This window comes from Gossypium hirsutum, chromosome A06, assembly GCF_007990345.1.
Source record: "Gossypium hirsutum isolate 1008001.06 chromosome A06, Gossypium_hirsutum_v2.1, whole genome shotgun sequence".
Classification (NCBI taxonomy): Eukaryota; Viridiplantae; Streptophyta; class Magnoliopsida; order Malvales; family Malvaceae; genus Gossypium; species Gossypium hirsutum.
Genome location: NC_053429.1, coordinates 3,502,552 through 3,522,744, shown reverse-complemented (window position 1 = coordinate 3,522,744; position 20,193 = coordinate 3,502,552). Strand labels below are relative to the sequence as shown.

The window sequence follows — 20,193 nt, the reverse complement described above, 5'->3', positions numbered from 1 at the left end:
TTTTAGTCACTTATGTTTGAAATATTATGTTTTAGTCACTTACTTTATTGTGTTGTAACATTTTAGTCACTAAGCCGTTAATTGTCATTAATGGTGTAACGGTAAGCTTACGTGACTCGTTAAATCATTATTTCAAACGAAAATTTTATGTTAAATTTTACAATTGGTCCCTATATTTTTTCATTTTGAGTAATTTTTTTTCTTTTATGTTCTTTTAACTTTTTTTTTTATTTTCCATCCTTTTTTGCTTCTTTCTTTGTTTTCCTCCCTCCTTCATTTCTTTTAACATAATTTTTTTATATTTTCTATTTGTTAAAACTAGTCCATAAGCTCACCTCACTCGAAAAAATTAAATTATTTTAGAAAAAAATATATAGGAACTAATTTTTAAAAATCAATATATGAAATAAAACAAGAGACCCACCATTTGGTATACAAAGTTTCACAACATTATGACATCATTTGGTTTTACTAAAGGTATTGTTAATTGTGTATCTACTATCAGGTTAGTAGAGTAGCTTCATCCTTTATTTTCTATATTGATGATATTCTCCTTATTAGTATTAAATAGTTTCACTAAATTAAATACAATTTTTCCTTCTCTAGAACTTTGTGTTATATGAATATTTAATTTAATGAGAATTGGACTAAAGTTTGAATTTAAATATCACCAAATGTAATTAATAAATTGTTTGTAAACTTAAATCACTACTCATCTATCAATAAAAACAAGTCTCATTGTCTTGACTTCCGGAGCTTGTTGATGTTGGTTCATACATTGCTTCTTTGATGGGGTTGGGCATTATTTCCCTCGGACAAATTTTATCTTTTTGAATTTGAATCAAATTGGTCAAAGAATTCGTTTTTAATGTCGTTTGTGGGTCTGGTCTCTGGACATTTGTATGCTAACTTTGTTTTTTAAAATCCAAGTCTCTAATGAATAAATGAAAAAAGGTTTTCACTGTATATATGGAGGCTATTTTAAAAAATATGTAATTAATTCGTCAATAATGACCTTTTATATTAGCAGTTCAATCTTCAAACCTTAATAAGTATTGCCTTTTTCTTTTTTGCTTTTGTGTAAAGCATGCAAGCGTACACACGTCCACGTTACAACAATAATGATGACCAAGTCGGTCTAAATCAAACGTTTTGATTATTGTTTTTACACATTTTAGCTAATTTACAACTTGTTATATTTATACTTTAGTTGAATTAGTGTAATTTATTTTTTTATAATAATAAATATTATTTTGAGGGTATTTTTTTTTTGTTTTTGATAAATTTTAAAAATATTCATGATGAGAATAATGAGATTTGTGAGGATTTATGAATAGGGGATGTTGTGCAAATATCTACAGGACCTAAATTATCAACGAGCTCCTCAATCACATTAAAATTTTGTCCTAGGGTCGCTTCGCCAACTAGAACACTTGGAGGAGCTCTCGTGTCAAGCACTTCCTTTCCTCTCATTAGGCTGTTTCTAGCACTCATAGCTATAACTCTAACTCGATTATTTCTTAATAATTGTTGTACCTCACAAGTTACATTAATTTGTTGACAGGTGATATCTTGACCCTTAACTACTAAAGCGTTGTAAAAATTGGGCATCTTGTTCTGGAGAAAGACTACATCCAATATTGGACCGATGATTTGAGAAATACACCCATATCTTCTTTTTCAAGTGTGAAAACTCTAGGAACAAAAGTAATAAGATTTATTTTCATAATATGAAGTGAAACATCTCATTTTTTTTCCCGAAAATTATCAAATACAAAATAAAGTAAAATATATTTTTTACATTTTAATAGCATATGTAAATAAATTTTCAATGAAAACAAATTATTGTGATAAATTATACTAAATATTATATGAATTGAAATAAAACACAAAAAAAATAATTAAAACACTAAACAAAAATAACTTCAACATAATGTATCAAAATTTATAAAATTCACACTGTAGTAGCCAATTTTGGCCCAGACCAATAAAACAAAATAAATCCCAAAAAAATAATAATAAAAAGAGTCCATATAAAAAGTCCATTACAGATTAAAACCAAAACAAATTAAAACCCATACAAACTAAACCAGCCCAAATTTTAAAACCAAATACAAACCCAAACTATTCAGGCCCATTTCTAACCCTAACCCAACAACACTTTTAGAAAACAAAGAACCCTAGCACTGCAGCCGCCGCTCAGCCCTAACGCGCGCCACCACCATCGCCTCATGAATCAAGCCTTTTTACGTTTATTCAATAAATCATTTTATTTTAACTTAAACAAATAACGTATGTCGTTTAAATATTGCATTCGCTATTATTCAAAAACAAAATTTCAAAACAAGGCAATGTTTCGCGTTTTAGAACATCGAGGAATTGTGCCCTAACTTACGGGGTTTCGGTTCTCTCGTTGATTCTAAATAGCCAAATATCCTTTTTGAGTTTTAAAACATGGATTTCCAATTAAAATTAAAGACAAACTTGCGCTCGGGAGTTTATGGTATTGTGTCCTAACTTACGGGATGTGATACTCCAATATTTCGAGACGAGGAAATCTTTAACAATCGTTTTGAGCTAATTCAAGCATTTTAAAATCAATGTTAATAAAAAAGGATCGTATTTCAAATCCATTTCTCGATTTTTAACTTTCAACTTTAGGAAGATAACTAATCAATTTGGTACCAATTTTGGGCGTGACGAGGGTGCTCATCCTTCCTCACACGTAACCGACTCCTGAACCCATTCTCTCGAGTTTCGTAGACCAAAAACACCGTTTTAATAAACTAAAACGTTTTATTAAAATAAAGGTAATCCGATCACACCTAATAAAGATCGGTGGCGACTCTCGTTTTAATTTTCATTTTCAAACAATGGTTTTGACACACACATTTATCTATTTATAATGATAAAATTATAATAATATAATATCTAAAAAAAACATGAATTGTTTTTTTCTCCTTTCTATTCTTATTCTTTTCTCTTCTCGTTTCTCCTATATACAACACTCAAAGTTAAAATATTAAATGAATTAATAAGTAGTTGGGTGCAATAGTAAGACACATTGCACTCCCAAATAGAGAGTATAAGTTGAAGTCTTAGAGATAATATAGTTGAGAAAAACAACCACAAACCTCGAACATAGACTATAAAACAGACATGCATAATATAAAAAAAAAAGTTAAATGAAAAAATAATACACGTGAAGGATTCTTGGGTGTGCACATCTACAATGCCACCCATGTATCCTCTTTTTATATATGTTTATAGATATAGAAATTTATTATTTGTTCAAAAATAATATATACTTAAAATTAATTAAAACTTAGAAATTACATATTGACTTAATCTAAGACCAACTTTACATGTCTACTTAACAAATATAATTGAATCACGTTATTTTTTCCTTAAATTCATATTTGATTCAATCTAATTTCTGAAATTGAAATGTTATTGCAACACTTTAAATCTGGTCAAAACGTTATGGCTAAATTTAGAAGACTACATTGACTATCGAAATTGCTGAAGTAAATTTTTGAAATTTTAAACACATTCTAAAACCATTTACTTATTTGTTCAAAACTAGTGAAATCGAACATTTATCCTTATTTCGTAGACATATGATAATTTTAGAAATTGATTGATTTGGTAAATAACTTGTAACGATTAATCATTTTTGAAAACTAATTAGGATTTTGTTAAAAACTCGTTTTTCAGAATTGCAACGAAAAACGTATTAATTTTAGAAATCAAGTGTCTTTAGAATTTCCTTTGTGAAGAACATTCATTTCAAAACTAAGTCATATTTAATTCAAAACTTATTTTCATTGTCGTAGCGGAAAAAGAGTGATTATGTCAGAATTTAAAAAACCAAACTTCATGCATAATCTTTCAAAATACCTGTTTGATTAGTTTTAAAAGCTCTAGTGTTATGCAATCAAGTCATGCACATCAAAATAATAATCCCTAAAGTAATGTCCCATGCCACAATCCATAAACAAACTTATTACAATCTCAAAAATAATATGATAATAAACTTAAATAAATACTTTATTTATAAAAGTTCGAGACAAGCCCTCTAAATATCGTGTCTAATCCTAATTTGAGGATTATTTAAAAGGAGAAAAATTAGAAGGGTGAGCTTTAAGAAGCTCAATGTGAGTCTAGAAATAACAATTCAATCATAAAAATATTTTTAGAAAAACAATAAGCTATCCATACAAAGCCAACAACGGTACATAGCAAATCATTAATCAATACCATCAAAACAAAGCTCCTAGTATACATGACAATTTTCAACCAGTGTATAAGCATGAGTATGATCTAATGATGCAATGCAAAGTGTCAATAGAACAACAAAGCCTACCCCCATTCGCTACACATCATCTTTATCCACCCAACACACCAATTAGAGTAATTAAAAACCCTTCAAACCAAACACACCAAAATCGTGGTCTTTAGCCACCAAAAATTATGCAGACAAACTCCCAAATTTCTTGTGAAAATACTACCAGAAACAGATAATACAATTTAATTACCAAATCAAAATTTGCAGGTAAACCACCACAATCGCAGATCGTAGTCTGCCAGAACTTCCTCCAAATCATATATAACCCATCCCCAATGCACATGCAAATGACATAACATAAGTGAGCATACTTGAATCAGACGTGCCCATATATAGATAAAATAGATTAGAACATACTAGTTGCACATATAGTTTAACAGGTAAAAAAATGCTATTGGCATATTCAGATAAAACAGATCAGAACATGCTAATTGCACATATACTTTAACAGATTAAAAACATGCTACTGGCATATTCCGCCATCACAAAAACAGACAAGTATCATATTCAACAACACAATAAGGAAACATACGCATTCAGCTAGCTCAAATTAGGGAACCAAAACACACTCACAATCAATCGGCTTACACCAAATTTTACAGTTAGGGGAAATACTTACATTCGGCCACCGCCAGAAGAAAACACAATTCACAATTGAACGATTTCAATTAGAGCACAATATCATTTGATTATTATCATACACTCACAGATCACGTAGCGTTAGGACTCACACTTGATCTATGTAGAGGATGGGCTAGTGGTGGCAAATAAGGGCTGTTGAATGTTGAGGGAATCAGTCGCAGGTCACCAAAGGGCTGATGTTGCTGTTGGTTGGTGGCGCACAGGGTGCGATTGGATATGGTGGCTGCTGATTGCGTGCGACAGGATGCGATGGTTGCTGATTGCGTGTGACAGGATACGATGGCTAGCGATTGTGTGCGACAGGATGTGATGGCTGCCAATTACTATAACCAACACTAATCCAGAAAAGAATAACTACAACGAAACTTGGAGTATGGACGACAATACGGTAGATAAAAAGGGTGGCAAGAGGTGAAAAATAAGAAAGAAATAGAGCTTGCTAACCAAGAAATTACGAATAAAATCGAAAAAGGGAGAAGAAGATTAACAAAAAAAGAAAGAACGATAGAAAACAAAAGTGGGAAAAAAACAGAAAAGTGGAGGAAATGGGAAGAGGGGGGACGACACTAGGAGAGGTTTTAGGAGATAAACTCTACATTTTTTTAAAATTAGACTAATTAAACCCCACTAAATCCTAATTAGTTGCTATCCTAATCAGGTTGCTCAGAGTTTGAGTATGACCAGTTTTTTGACAGCATGGACAGCAAAGAGAAGCAAAAATTATTCCCACTTTGAACACAACATGATTCAAATTTGGCACTAAAAAGATAGGAGAATTCGATTAAACTGGCAGAATCATTCTTATCAATAAACATACAGTAGTTAAAGATAAGCTAGATGTGCCAAACAAGATATTGGGACAAAAAATAATAAAAATTTTCAAGAGAAAGGCATTAAACACAAAACCTCAAGTGCACAACTAGACACTTAACTGCTGAACTAGACCAATTTACATGTCACAAATAACACCTAATACAATAAGAAATTTGAGGCATTACGGAATGAATTCAAACTTGGGTTTCAAGGACCATTTTACTGACGCTTAACCAACAGACCAATAACTCTTTTATTTTCTAGAAACAAACAAATAATCTAAAAAATCAGGGCGCGATCACTCTCTCTCAATTCATAAACCTAATTCCACTAACTCCCGATTTTTAATATGTTACAATTATTCATTAAATAGTAAAAATAAAACACTTTATGGATCACTCCATCATATGATTTATATAAATTTCAAATTAATTGATGTGAAGTTCAAAATTCGATCTTTGTATAAATCAAATCAAGTAAATGCTTAGATAAAGTTAATTAAAAATATATTCTTCCATGTACTCAAAAGAAAAAATAACTTTAAAAATTGATTTACATATAAGTCTAAATAAATTGTGATAATTAATAATTGATTTTCTTTTAAAACTTGTAAATTACAATAGGATGTCATCAATTCACATGTAAAATGAGTAAAAGATATGTGTTTGAATTGGGGAGCAAATGAGAGTTTAATTCCCCACCCTTCTCAAAACCTTATTTAGCTTTTGCCTTTTATGGAAGTTGATCCCATGTTTGTGGGAATCAATCCTCTATATGAAAATGCCTTGACTAAAAATGTGTTTAAAATATTTTAAAATAATTTTAACTCAATTTATAATTAAAATAATTTTAAGCAAAAACTAACTCAAAAATATTATGGGATATTTGGTAAACAAAGTTTCGGATCTTTTTAGTTGATTTGGGTACAAATAGAGGATTGGGTAGTCAAATCCTCTAATTGTAGTATTTGGTAAATGAAGATTTACAAGAACTTGTAGAGCTAAAACTTTCAAAACAAAAATTGCTCTGATAAACAACTTTTTTCACAGTTGATTGGGAATGTGATATGTGCAATGATATATTTGACCATGCTTGCTAAAAAATTACTCACTAATTAATTTCCATAATGGCTGTTTATTTAAAAAAAATACTTGCGCAAATGAGGAACTTAAGAAATTTGTTTATTTAAATTTTCAAAAAAATTCATTAATTAATTTCTATAATGGATGTTTTAATTCCTTGATAATAGTGCTTTATTTCAATAATTTCATCCACTAAAGTATTATAAACAAATAAATACTTAACAATAAAATATCATGCTATTATTTGTCATTTTTCACATATCAGCTTTCAACTATCAATTAAGTTTTATCAAATACTTTTAAATAAACAGTTAATAGAATTAGTTAGTCAAATCAACCACTACAATCAGTTATTAGCCAATTGTCAAACAGGTTCATATATAAATCAAATAATTTTAAGGAAGTGTTTTTGAATGATTTTGGATTAGAAAATATTTTATGTTTAAATATTATTTGCTCAAAATTATTTAGAAATAAATATAACTAATTATTATATTGAGATATCAGAACTAACACTCTTTCAAACCCAAAATCAATATTTAACCCATCCTCCTCCCAGAAGGAAGTCAACAATTTCCAAACAGCAGCATCATTTTGTAAAATATAAAAAGGTTAAGGTTAATAATCACAAATGAGATTGCTCTTTGATTTCAACCCAAGCTGGAAAGTAAAAAAATTTCAATGAAATTACCTTTTTATCCCTTTGTTAAATATTTTATTTTACAATATCATACTTAAAATTGACATCTTATATTTTAAAAAAACACTTTTTAATCGTAATAATAAAAACTATCGAACATTTCAAAAATACTTTATAAAATTTTTATTTCACAATCTTTCCCAAAGGCACTTTTAGCGAAAGCACAAATTAAGTTAAAATGGATAACTTTCGTATGCAAAGTACACTTTCGAAGAGGGTGTGTGCTCAATTCCTGACCCACTAATTAATCTATAGGCCAAATGTTATCTAATCTCATCCCAAAATTAACAATTATTTAGGCCACTTATTATATGTATTTATAACCTAGCTCAGCCCTTTATTATAAGATAATCTCGGTCCAAAATTATGGGACTAGTTTTGAATGAAACCCATGGTTTTTTAGTCCAACAATCCATTGGATGGACTTGGATTAGATGACAAAAGAAAGGGTCCAATCCGAAAAGACAAATTCCATCAAGTTTGAGAAATCAGAAGAAAATTTTCGCTTGTTTAGCATTATTGTCACAACTTTTAAAGATTAAATGTTGCTTTTTTCACTATAAAAATAATGCTAAACAAGTGTATTTTTTTTATTTTGGATTAAAATCATGATTTTACAAAAAAATAAAGTTTGTATTCTTTTCTTAATTTGGCTTTTATTATTATTTGAATTAAATTTGACTGTCATTCTTTTAAAATAAAGTTAAATTTAACCATAACTTCTAAAAAAGAGTAGAATTATTATTTTAACAGAAATTTTGATTAAAACATTAAATTTTTAAACATAACAACCTGTAACAGCCTTATTTTGCCCGGCCCATTCGAAACCAAAAATAACCAAATGCAAGCCCAAACAATGAAAAAATAATAAAAACAAAAAATGTCCAAATATTCCAGTCCATTCACAATCCAGAACCTTACTAAACCTAACCCAAAAAATTAAAACCTAGCAAGCCCATTTTACAAATGGCCCAAACACAACCCAAAACCGTTAACCCAATTTCTATCGGCCCAATAGGCCCAAAACATTAAACCAACTCAGAAATCCTAAGGTTTCTGAGCTAGCCCTAGCGCCGCATCCTCCTTCTGTCGCCCACGTGCTCCGTCAGCAAGACCAACGCCCGAGGTTCGGCTTCCCTTTGTCTCGTTGCACCGAAATGGACATCTATGGCCCCCGTTGACCTTTGTGCACCTGCAAAAGAGAGCCAAAAAGGGCAAGCAAAGCAGGACAATAGAGCAAAGGCAAAATAGAGCAAAAAATGAAGCAAAGAAGCAGAACATAGAATAGCATAGACGAAATCATTTGTATTTTCGGCTATAAAGCCTAAACAGAAACCAAATTGATTTTTTTACGAACACACAAAGCAATCAAAAAAAAAACAAAAAGGTTGAGTCTTGTTCTTTCTTTTTTAATTTCAGTTTCTTTATTTTAATTTCTGTTCTCAAATCAGTTTTTTAACACAAATATATAGAAAAAAATAGAAAAGAGGATTTACCTGGGAACCCGGAGCCGGTCGTCGGAGCCCCTGCTTCGTCGTCGAGACCGATTCCCGAAAGGGAAAATGAGGTCTCTTCTCTCGGGTCCTCGGGCCAAGTAAAGCACCACCTTCGGGTGCCCTAAGCCGGGGTCAGAAAACCCCTTCGCACGGCCTCAACCACTGCCCTCGGTGGTATTGTGCGATGACGGCCACGATCGGTTTCTTTTGAAACCCTAGCAGAGCACAAATCGGGGGGGAGGGGGGCTGTTCTTCTTAGAAAATGAAGCAAAAATAAAATAAAATGTTAAAACTTGGTTTAAATAGTACAGCAAAACGGTGCCGTTTTGCCTTAAGGTTACTAGCGCCTAAACGGCGCCGTTTGGGTGTCAGACCCGCGCGACCCAACCCGCTGGAGACCAGGATCCGCGTGTTTTCATGCCTTATGGGTTATTTACATATTCGATCCCTCCTCTTTTGTGGTCTGTCGCAGTTCAGCCTTATTTCCTTTTCTTTTCTTTTGATTTTTACCCTGTAATTTTTGAAATGTTCAGATTCGGTCCTTATTGAAATTATGTGTTTTGGGGGACGAGGATATTGCCCCCATTTGGTCCCCCATCTCATTCGCATGTTATAATTTAGGCCCGATATTTATATTTTATTCCGTTTTTTTATTGTTTTGTTTTGATTCCGATTAAGTCCTAATTTGTTTAATTTCATTACTTATTTATCATTTTATATACTTGAATTCAATAATAATATTATTTATTTATTTATTTGCTAATTCCTCGTTTTACTTTTAAAATTTTATATTCATGTTTATTTTATTTTTCTAACATTATTGTTGTTTCTCTAATTCTATTTATTTATTTATGCTTCTATTATATTTCCATTCATTATACTCCCATTTATATTTATGTATTAATATATTACTTTTGTTTTTCATATATACATCTTTTATTATTATCATTTTATTCATTTGTATCCTTTTACATAGTTTTAAACTTCTGATTTTTCATTTCTATTATTAATGTCATTTTTATTTATTCTTTTAAATAAATTTTGTTTATTTTCATCGTTTCCTAATGTTGTCATTGAACTATTTAATTATTTATTTTATATCTTTACATATACTTTTTATTTTAAATTATTTTATATATAATATATTTTAAAATTTCTCAAGTGTTACTCAATTATACTAATTTAGGTATTAATCGTTTTTTAAATTCCTTTTATTGTTGTTCGTTTTGATTTTACTATATATATTACTTATTTTAAAACATTTTTATATATTTTTTATTTTAAAACTTCTATATATATGCATATATATAGATTCGCTTAAATTATCTTATATATTATTCACTTTATATTTTATATGATATCCATTTTAAAATATTTTTTAATACATGTCGCCTTGAACTATTATATACATTAATTATTTCACATTGCTTTTTATTTTGAATCCTTTTTATATATTATTTTTGAATCTTTTGTATATGAATTATCTATTTTTTAAAGCTTTTATATGTAGTTTATCTTAAACTCTTTATGCATTTCATCCTATACATATTATCTATTTTAAATTTTTTTTCTTTTTTTTTTCTTCACATATGATTTATTTTAAATCTTCGTGTATATTATCTATTTTAAAGTTTTATATGTATTACTTGGTTTAAATTATTTTATATGTTATTTACTTTGAAATTTCTTTTATATTATTATTTTAAATTCTTTTTACATATTATTATTTTGAGCCTCTTAATATTTATTTTAAATTCCTTTATATATGTTATTTTGAACTTGTCTTATTCTTATTTAAATTTGTCTTATACAACTTATTTATTTGTTTTAAATTGTTTTACTATTGTTCATTTTAGGTTTTTTATATAGTATTATTATATATATATACGTTACCTATTTTAATGCTTTATATATAGATATATATCCTCTCTTTTAAATTGTTTTGCATATTATTAATTTAAAATCTCCTTTTTCACATTATTTTAACCTCATTATCATTTTAAAATCGTTGTACATCTTATTCATTTTTATTTGTTTGACACCTTTTAAATTATTATCAAATTCATTCGTCTTTAATTGTTAATATTAATACCTAAATGATGTACCTTGTGTGATTATTGCCATTGCATGTATTATGATTTGTTATTTGTACTTTCATATTATTGTCATTTATTTGTGTAATATTTTTATTCACCTATCATCACTCCATGACGCACTATATTTTTATGTCATATCATCACCCCCCATGAATCAAGCTTCGTTGCATTTATCCAACTTGAATCGTTTTTCTAATCTAAATAAATATCTACGCCGTTTAAATATTAGATTCGTTATTATTCAAAAGCAAAATTTCAAAATAAGGTAATGTTTCGCGTTTTGGAACATCGAGGAGTTGTGCCTTAACTTACGGGGTTTCGATTCTCTCATTGATTCTAAATAGTTAAATATCCTTTAAGTTTTAAAATGTATGGAATTCCGATTTAAATTAAAGACGACCTTGCGCTCGGGAATTCATGGTATTGTGTCCTAACTTACGGGATGTGATACTCCGATATCTCGAGATAAGGAAATCTTCAACAATCATTTTGAGCTAATTCAAGAATTTTAAAATCGAGGTTAATTAAAAGGATCGTATTTCAAATTTATTCCCGATTTTTAATTTTCGACATTAAGACACTAACTAATCAATTCGGTACCAATTTTTGGGTGTGTCGAGGGTGCTAATCCTTCCTTGCACGTAACCGGCTTCCGAACTTGTTCTCTTGAATTTCGTAGACCAAAATGTCGTTTTAGTAAACCAAAACGTTTTATTAAAACAAAGGTGATCCGATTACACCTAATAAAGATCAGTGGCGACTCTTGTTTTGATTTTCATTTTCAAAAATAGGTCGATTCTCGTTTTTTTTAAAAATGGTTTCGACACAACCCACGTGTACTTTATAGGATTTTTTTAACAAATAGTGTCATGTCAATATAAAGTACACATAGATTGACACAAAAGTTGCCAAGTGAACATAGTTAAAAAACTGATGTTTTAGTTAACATTTTCGTTAAAAAAGACAGATTTAACTATTTTTAAAAGGTTAATGATCAAACTTAGCTAAAAAAAAAGGATAAGAGTCAAATTGACAATCAAAAGATAAATTTATTATTTTATGCTTAAAAGAAAGAAAATGATGCTTTTAACTTTTGGAATTATTGCTAATAAAACCCAGGTTCAATGGGATAGCAAATTTTTGAAGTCTCAAATTCGATTCTCATTTTATATAAAATATATAATTTTTTAATTAATTATTTAATTTTATTATTGAATTGTTTATTCAATTAAGTAATTGAATAAGTTGAATGCATAAAAACTTTTTGAAATGATTTGCATTGCTTAATTTTTATTATTTAAAACATTTTGACATTTCAATTCCTTACGCTAATAGTTGCCCATCATTATATCTACCACCACCTCATTAACAATTAATGCAAGGAGACTTGACTAAAATGATCCATAGCAATCACAAAATGGCTCTTTCATTCCTTTTTGTACTAGTAATTTCGAATGACCAAGTTTTCATACTTGTCATTTTACCAAAGATGCCATAAATCCTTATGTGAGGAAGTACCTATGAGATATTTTAACCAAAGAAAAATGTTGATCTCATTGGCCAAATTGACAGCACTATTGTTATATGCACTACACAAAAGATTATTCTTGGCGCAACTAAACATTAGTGGCACGCGCATTTAATCTCCACCTAGTTAGTGGATCCCTTAGAATTTTTCTAGTGCCGGTGTTAACCCGTTGCCATCCCGATTAATGGAGTCGGTGCCGGGAGGAATTTGATGCTCCAATTTGTGAGGAGTGGACAAATGTAGATGGATCAAAATCATGGGAGTTTACTTTAGAAAAGCTCTCGAAATTTGTCAACCATTTATTGTTATAATAATACCAATACAAAGAAAAATGTTCTAAATGGCTGGCTATGATTCTTTTTTCGTTTTCTTTTTCCTTTATAAAATATTTTGTCTACGGAAACATTCACATTAAAGTTTTAGATTCAAATTTCAATATGTATGAGCTTAATTTAGATTTATTTTTGTATGTTAATTTGTTAAATTAATTATTTAATTATGTGTTTATAAACATGTTCGTTTTACCATACACGTTACAAAAAAAAAAGAGTAAAATATCTTTAATTGACATTGGGCAATCTAATCAGCTTAAGGTGTGAATATGTTTTTCTTTTCTTGAAAAATAAAAGAGCTTTCAAAGAAAAATCAATCTCTAACAAAAATCAAGTAGGTAGACTAAAATTAACCCCAAACCAATTGATTACCTCTGTCTTAATCATAAAATTATCAATAAAAAACTCAGAAAGGAAAATAAAAGTCTAAACAAGGAGGGATGAGATTTGCATAGCATAAAATTACGCTAGTTAAGGAATGAACGACTTTGTTGCCACTCCATCAAGTTTATTATGGACAAATTATAAAATTAATTTTTAATTCCCTCGTTCAAAATTTAAAATTAAATGGTTGAAACTTGTCATCGATAATTCAAGAAACTTTTAAATGATTCAAATTAGAAGATTTATTTGATCTATTAATTTTATAAAACGAGTTTAAAGAGTACTGAAACATGTTTATTTTAGGGTGTAATGTTATGCAATATTAGTTGAAATTTGTTGACTAATGTTTTTTTTTATAACCCTTCAAAAAAATTTAACATTTTCAATAATTTATTTATTCACACGCGATTGATAATTTATAACAATGATATTTAATTTTTAATTTATCAAACCACACTTAAAAATTTTGTATTATTATTTGTTATGTATATGCAATAAAAAGGGAGTAGTGTCCAAGTACTTGAAAAAAGGTTTAGGAATGCTTATCTTTTACGAGATAAGTGAATAAACAATGACAAAGACTATGCGGATTAATGATAAGGTTTGAAGATAAAGCTTAGTAGTAGATGCTTTCGAAACTACAGATATAGTGGATACTTTTTGAATATGAAGATAAAATTTGGAGGAATACTTATTAATGTTAATTGTGTATGAGAAAAAAAAAAGAGAAATCTTCTTTGACACTTAACTACTTTAATTATTGCGTAATGTCCCGACAAATCCTTCTCTTGATAGTTTTGTTGTTTTTAACTATTAAAACCACTACAATTTTCACTAAATAATTTGATATACTTTCGTATATGGTAAAAATTTTAAAAAATGACTCATAATAAAGATAACATATGTGATAAAATTTGAATCATGGAAATGATATTCGTTTGAATATTGAAAATAATATTATTGGAAGAAGTAACTACAAACTTCAAATATGAATCATAAAATGACTATTTTTTTTATTATATAATATCAATAACTATCTATATCGTTTAAATGGTTATGAGTTGAATAAAATGTATATATATTATGGTTTATGGAGATGGTCAACCTGACCCAGCAAACTTCCAAATTTTCAAATGGCATAACACAAAGTGTTTCCTACTCTGGTTTTTTATTTCAAGGAGGAAAACTTTGAAGTAAACAATATCTTAAACAAACATAAATTACAAAAGCGAGCCTTTGGCGGCATAGGATAACAACAGGGACGGACGACGGCAATTTGTCGGCAATAATCAAATCACAATAAACGACGAAAAATACCGACCGGTGGCCGTCCAAATATAAAGTACTAAGCCGACCTGCCGTTCTATAAACAACGTTTAGCTTAATAATGCTACCAAATTAAAGACAAAAATTCTAAGAAAACAATTACAGTAGTTAGCAGGTACATGTTTAAAAAACCAATGGAGCTAATATTCTATCATCAGTATTTAATATCTTAGAAGTAACTGAGTTAAAGATCCATTAATTGATGACTTCCAATTCCTCCACTGAAACATTTTTTTTCTCGGAATCTCTTTGGACTTCATTTCCATGTGGGATACTCATTTCATAATAACCAATTTGCATCAAATCTGATCCCAATCCCATTACACTAAAAAAATTGCAATTTAAAAATAAATTAATAAAAATACGATCTAGCTACTAATATATAAATACGAAATATTTACCAAAAACTCTCACCTTTCATAAGAAATGCGGACTGAACGTATTTCACAGTTTTCAAAGCTGCATATATATAAAAATTGAAAGCTAGTCAAATATATGTTAACCAAAATTATCTTTTAAAATACATGATAAAACTTTAAACATAGAAATAGGGAGTCACGTGTTTGTCGTGATTAAGGGTCAAAGTCTCACTTGGAACAATTTTTTTTTATGAAATTTATGCCTAATCAAGTGTCGTTCTAATATTTGCTTAATAATAAGACAGAAAATGCAATTATCTATAAATTAATTATCACTAATAAACACATGGTTCATGCAATTACAACTCTTCGTGAATATAAAAGGTTGTTGCCGTCCAATGTTATAAAAACAAAATTATGGCTTTTTAGCTCTAGTTATTAAATTACCCATTAAATCTTAATTTGAATAGTGTAAATATTATTGTTAATGCAGCAAAAAAAATTATGAATAATTCTAAATATTATGTCACAAAAAATAAATATGACCAGAATTTATATATATATAAATAAATACCCTTAAATTAGCATTATTAAATAGTTGATGAACTTTAATTTAATTGTATACTGACCGGGGGGCTCGAACCTTTAAGGCCCGATACTTATTAGTATTAATAAGTTCAAAAGCTTCCTGCAAAAACACACCATGGCTCACCACTGCTATCTCTGTCTCTTTCCTTGTCCACAACCTACAAAAAAAAAAGAAAAAAAAATAATTAAGCCAACAATAGTTTAACCCAGTCATCAAAGTGCATGGTTTTGGACCAACAACCGGAAAAGTATTATAGAAGTTTTAATATTAGAAGCCGGATAATATTTTATTCACTCTATTTAAAAAATAAGTAATTGATTTTTATACATTAGATTAAAGAATAATTTAGTCATTTTTATTAAAAATGGATAAATTATTTTAACCATTTGTATTATTATAAACCGGAGTGTCTGATATAATAACCAAATAGTAATACATGGCTGCATTTGTACATCATGCATGTTGAGGTATAAAGACTAGTTTTTAATAGGGAATTTCTTTCTAAAGGACCAATTTACTCTTTGATCTAACGTCAGACTAATTTATCTATTTTTTTAGTAGAATGAGCAAAATATAATCTGATTCTTATAAGAGCATTCATGATACTTTTACCGTATAACTTTATAAAAGTGAGAATACAAATTTGGCCTTTAAAAAAAGCATTCATGGACAAGATTTTGTCCAAGTACACCGTGGGTGTGAACAAAATTAGTCAAAGCTTTAGAGCTAACCAATTGATAAACTTCATTCCCCTAGCTAGTACATCTCCGAAGGGCTCTCTTTTATTTGCTTCCCATAAAATGTCGTCTTCATTTTCGATCTGAACATTAGGGTTTAGTGCATGTTGGTGAATGTTAACTAATGAAAGTAGTATTCAATGGGGGACTGTATTGAAATTAACCAAGAACGTGTGAAAATTATGACCGAAAGAAATAAACACTTGCCAATGAAAAATCAACCGCGGGGAAATGAGACCGATAATGGCTGATAGTTCCTCTCTTGTCGCATTCGTATTTTCCCTACAATAAAAGTTATTTATGATTCATATATAAAAAATTCTAATTTCACCGTATTCGAAGTTTCAGCTATCCATATAAAAACAACTTTGTTTTGTACCGAACACTATGCATCGAGGACAAAACAATATAGTCCAAACTTGAATAGGGAATACCGAACATGGAATTAATAAAATAATGTATTTCTACATTTTGTTCTCTTTATTAAAAAAAATAAATAAATTAGTTTATATATGTTAGATTAAAGAGTAAATTAATTCTTTCTGTCAAAAATTTCATCTAATTTTATTATTAAAAACTAGTATAGCTTATAGAATAAATCAGACAAATACACGTGATATGTCATATTTACCTTATGTTAACATACAGAGACTGATTTTTAATATTAAAAAAATAGATAAAACTTTTAACAGAAAAAGTTTACTTTTTGATTTAATAATTTTTAATATAATTACTTTTACCATGAAATATAATGACACATATGTGTGTATATATATATAAATTGCATTTATAATACGGTATCTTCGGATGTTAGCAACCATACCAATCGTTCACGACAAACTTCAAGTGCTATAATTGGTGGGCGATTGAAAGTTGGTTGCTGATCATTATCACTAATCCTCCCATTTCCTTCCTCATATGAAGTGACATCTGACAGTTCTGGTTGGTCTTCACCATGAAATATTCCGACCGCCGTTTGCAATGTCCTGTAATAATCCAACCATAGAAAAAAAACATGACAACACTTGCCTCAGAAAAAGAAAACATTTGTTAGATATATGCTAAAATTTTGGTACCTTGACATAGGGGAAGTGATGACTAACTCAATCCTTTTAAGCAGTCCATTGGCACACACATCTTTCCGCTTCTGCCGAACCTGTTAAAAAGAACTCGAAAAGCTATGTTAGTTTGACTCCAGCGTAAATTTATCTAATAATGCGAATACTTGGAGAAAAATATCACCTGCTGCCAGCCCTGAGAGGAGAGTTGAGCATCAAAAAACTCAAAGGATGTTAATGGATCTCGACTTTTCTCTGATTCTAGATTGTGCATTCCTTGTGCATGCCTTACCTGAACGTTCGTACATAAATAAACACTAAATTATATTCTTCAACAAATTGCTTTAAAAATATTAAAAGAAACTGAGCACAAACCAGATGAAGAGTTTTACAAGCGCCAGAGGGAATTTTTTCCATTACTGCAAATATACAAGATAACCTGCAGAGAAGAAAGGATAAATGAATATGGAAGGTAAATTTTGGGTTATTTATAATGGCTACCCCATGAAAATAAGACCAAGCTGCTAAATTTTATTCAATTTAATCCGTTGGCGCAGTCCCACGGACAAATATAAAAAGATATCTTTTTCTTTTTGCTTAGATAAACTCTAAGCTAACTACTCTCGAAATTTATGTCTAACCTAACCAAACAAAAAAGCTTGAGGGTACACCATATATGTATGTATGTATGTATTTCAGTGCATCAGAATTGACCATCATGCATAGAAATCTAAAACCAAAAAATGAAAAATAATACGGTTTCTCTAGAAGTAGAATATTTGTCACAAAAAGAGACCTAGTTGACGACCAAAAGACCAAGAAAGGAACTATGATCCTTAAAGGAAATTTCCCTGGTAAATAACCCAGAAATATTAAATAGATAAACAAGAAACTAAAGAAAGCAAAGAAGAAGGTTTTTGTATTTTTCCAAAGCTTAGAAAAAGTTGTAAATAATCAAAACCAGACTTGACAAAAAAATGAATAAAACATAAAATTTCCACATGGGCTTTTAAATATTATATGTAATATAATTCAAAGAAACTAAAGCAAAAAAAAAAATGTTGTTGTTTAATACCAGAGAAATAACGAGGAAATGGGTAAGGAGCTAAAAAGATATTAGTTGAGGGAGGAAATTTATAACATTTTCAACAACTTATATGGGCATGATTGTCGGATGTCTGAACTTAGAACGTTAAAACTGGTCACTGCTCATGCCGCTGGGAGTCGGCTGAAACATTTACTTTTTTTTTTTTTTAACTTGATTATTCTTAAGTAACAATAATAAAACATTTGGGGGAAGAAGGAAAGAGAGAGTATCTTTTTCTATTTTTATTATTTAAAATACGGATAATTATTTTAAATATTGTCAGAAAAAATTCCACTAGATTTGGATTGATGACATTTATTTTCGGGTTATAATAAAATAATAATTAAAGAATTAAAAAATAACACTTAACATCGTCTTAAACTCAGTTGTGAAATTTTTTTACTTCGCTAACAATGAATAGAATAATTACCCTTTTATTTTTTTAAAATATGTATATGTATATGTATATGAATATAGATGGTAGTGGATGGGTAGTTTGGAAATTTTACAACATAATGTTTTTATCACTAGGTCGGGGTTGGTAGCCTATCTATATCTATATCTATATTTATTATATAATATGTGACTAATTTTGATGTCATTGAGCTAGCTTTATTAAGAGCTATATTGAATTTAAATTTAGGTTAATGTAAATTTTGACCCTTGAACTTGGTAATTAGTCATATTTTGGTATAGAGAAGAGATTATATGAAACTGTAATTTTACGTTATCCCTATCCCTTTTTCAATAGGAGAATGACAAATTAAATTTTTCCTCCTGATTTTCAGGTTTTTCCTCTTGAAAAAATTCAAATCCAACTAAAAATATTGAAAATTAGGAGGAAAAATCAAATTTGTCATTCTCTTATTGGAAAGAGATAGGGATGATTTGAAATCACAGTTTCATACAATCCTTTCTCTGTTTGTATATATATATATTGTGTTTGATACTTGAACTTGGTAACTAAGTCCACTTTAATACATGAAGTTCAATGGCGAATCCAGAAATATGACTTAAGGGGGCCAACTTATATTAGCATTTTAGGGGCGAACCTAGAAAATATTTTGGAGGAGAGTCAAAATTAAATTGTATATTTTTACGATAGTAAAAGTGCAACTTCACTATTTTAATAGCTTATATCTTTATAATTTTTAGAGGATAAAATCAATTTTTATCATTTTGGGGGGCCAAAGTACAATTTTACTATTATTAATTTAAAATTTTATAAATTTAAAAGGCCTAAATAGAAAAATTTTCATTTTATGGGGCCGGGCCCTTGCCAACCCCCCTGGATCCACCCCTGATGAGGTTTGATTATGTAAAAAAAGTGATGATGTGTAACTTTGAGATTGTACTACATCATCAGTTGAAAATTAAAGTATTATATAAAATCTATTTTTAAAAAAATAAATAATACATTTTGTTAAGTTTCAATTATCCAATTGAATAGTTATTTTTTATTTCCTAAATATTAATTAATTGATTAATTTAATTAAATTATTTTCTCAATCCAATTCTAATTTCATTAAAGTCATGGTAATTTTACCGTATTGGATTCCATGATGAAATTAATTTAATTGTCTCATCCAACAAATCTTATGATGACTAACTAATAT

The 20,193-nt window shown here is 29.1% G+C and overlaps 1 protein-coding gene and 1 long non-coding RNA gene across 3 annotated transcripts; both read right to left on the bottom strand.

Annotated features, from left to right (window-relative positions):
• Positions 1-8,419: 8,419 nt before the first annotated feature.
• Positions 8,420-9,357, bottom strand: LOC121230301 (uncharacterized). Its single transcript, XR_005928254.1, has 2 exons — positions 9,082-9,357; positions 8,420-8,777 (listed from the first exon to the last, which is right to left on the bottom strand). It is a non-coding gene; the product is annotated as an uncharacterized lncRNA (long non-coding RNA).
• A 5,203-nt stretch (positions 9,358-14,560) lies between these two features.
• LOC121230300 (phosphoglycerate mutase-like protein 1) lies at positions 14,561-18,729 on the bottom strand. 2 transcript variants are annotated; one of them, XM_041114872.1, is made up of 10 exons: positions 18,566-18,729; positions 17,866-17,929; positions 17,675-17,782; positions 17,509-17,588; positions 17,256-17,418; positions 16,640-16,714; positions 16,427-16,515; positions 15,736-15,852; positions 15,162-15,206; positions 14,561-15,072 (listed from the first exon to the last, which is right to left on the bottom strand). In XM_041114872.1, exons 2-10 carry the CDS (start codon positions 17,905-17,907, stop codon positions 14,943-14,945), a joined length of 849 nt encoding a protein of 282 aa, XP_040970806.1. In that variant the 5' UTR covers positions 17,908-17,929; positions 18,566-18,729; the 3' UTR covers positions 14,561-14,942. The 2 variants fall into 2 exon arrangements, with proteins under 2 accessions (XP_040970806.1, XP_040970804.1); XM_041114870.1 differs by lacking the exon at positions 18,566-18,729 and adding an exon at positions 18,287-18,486.
• Positions 18,730-20,193: the final 1,464 nt, after the last annotated feature.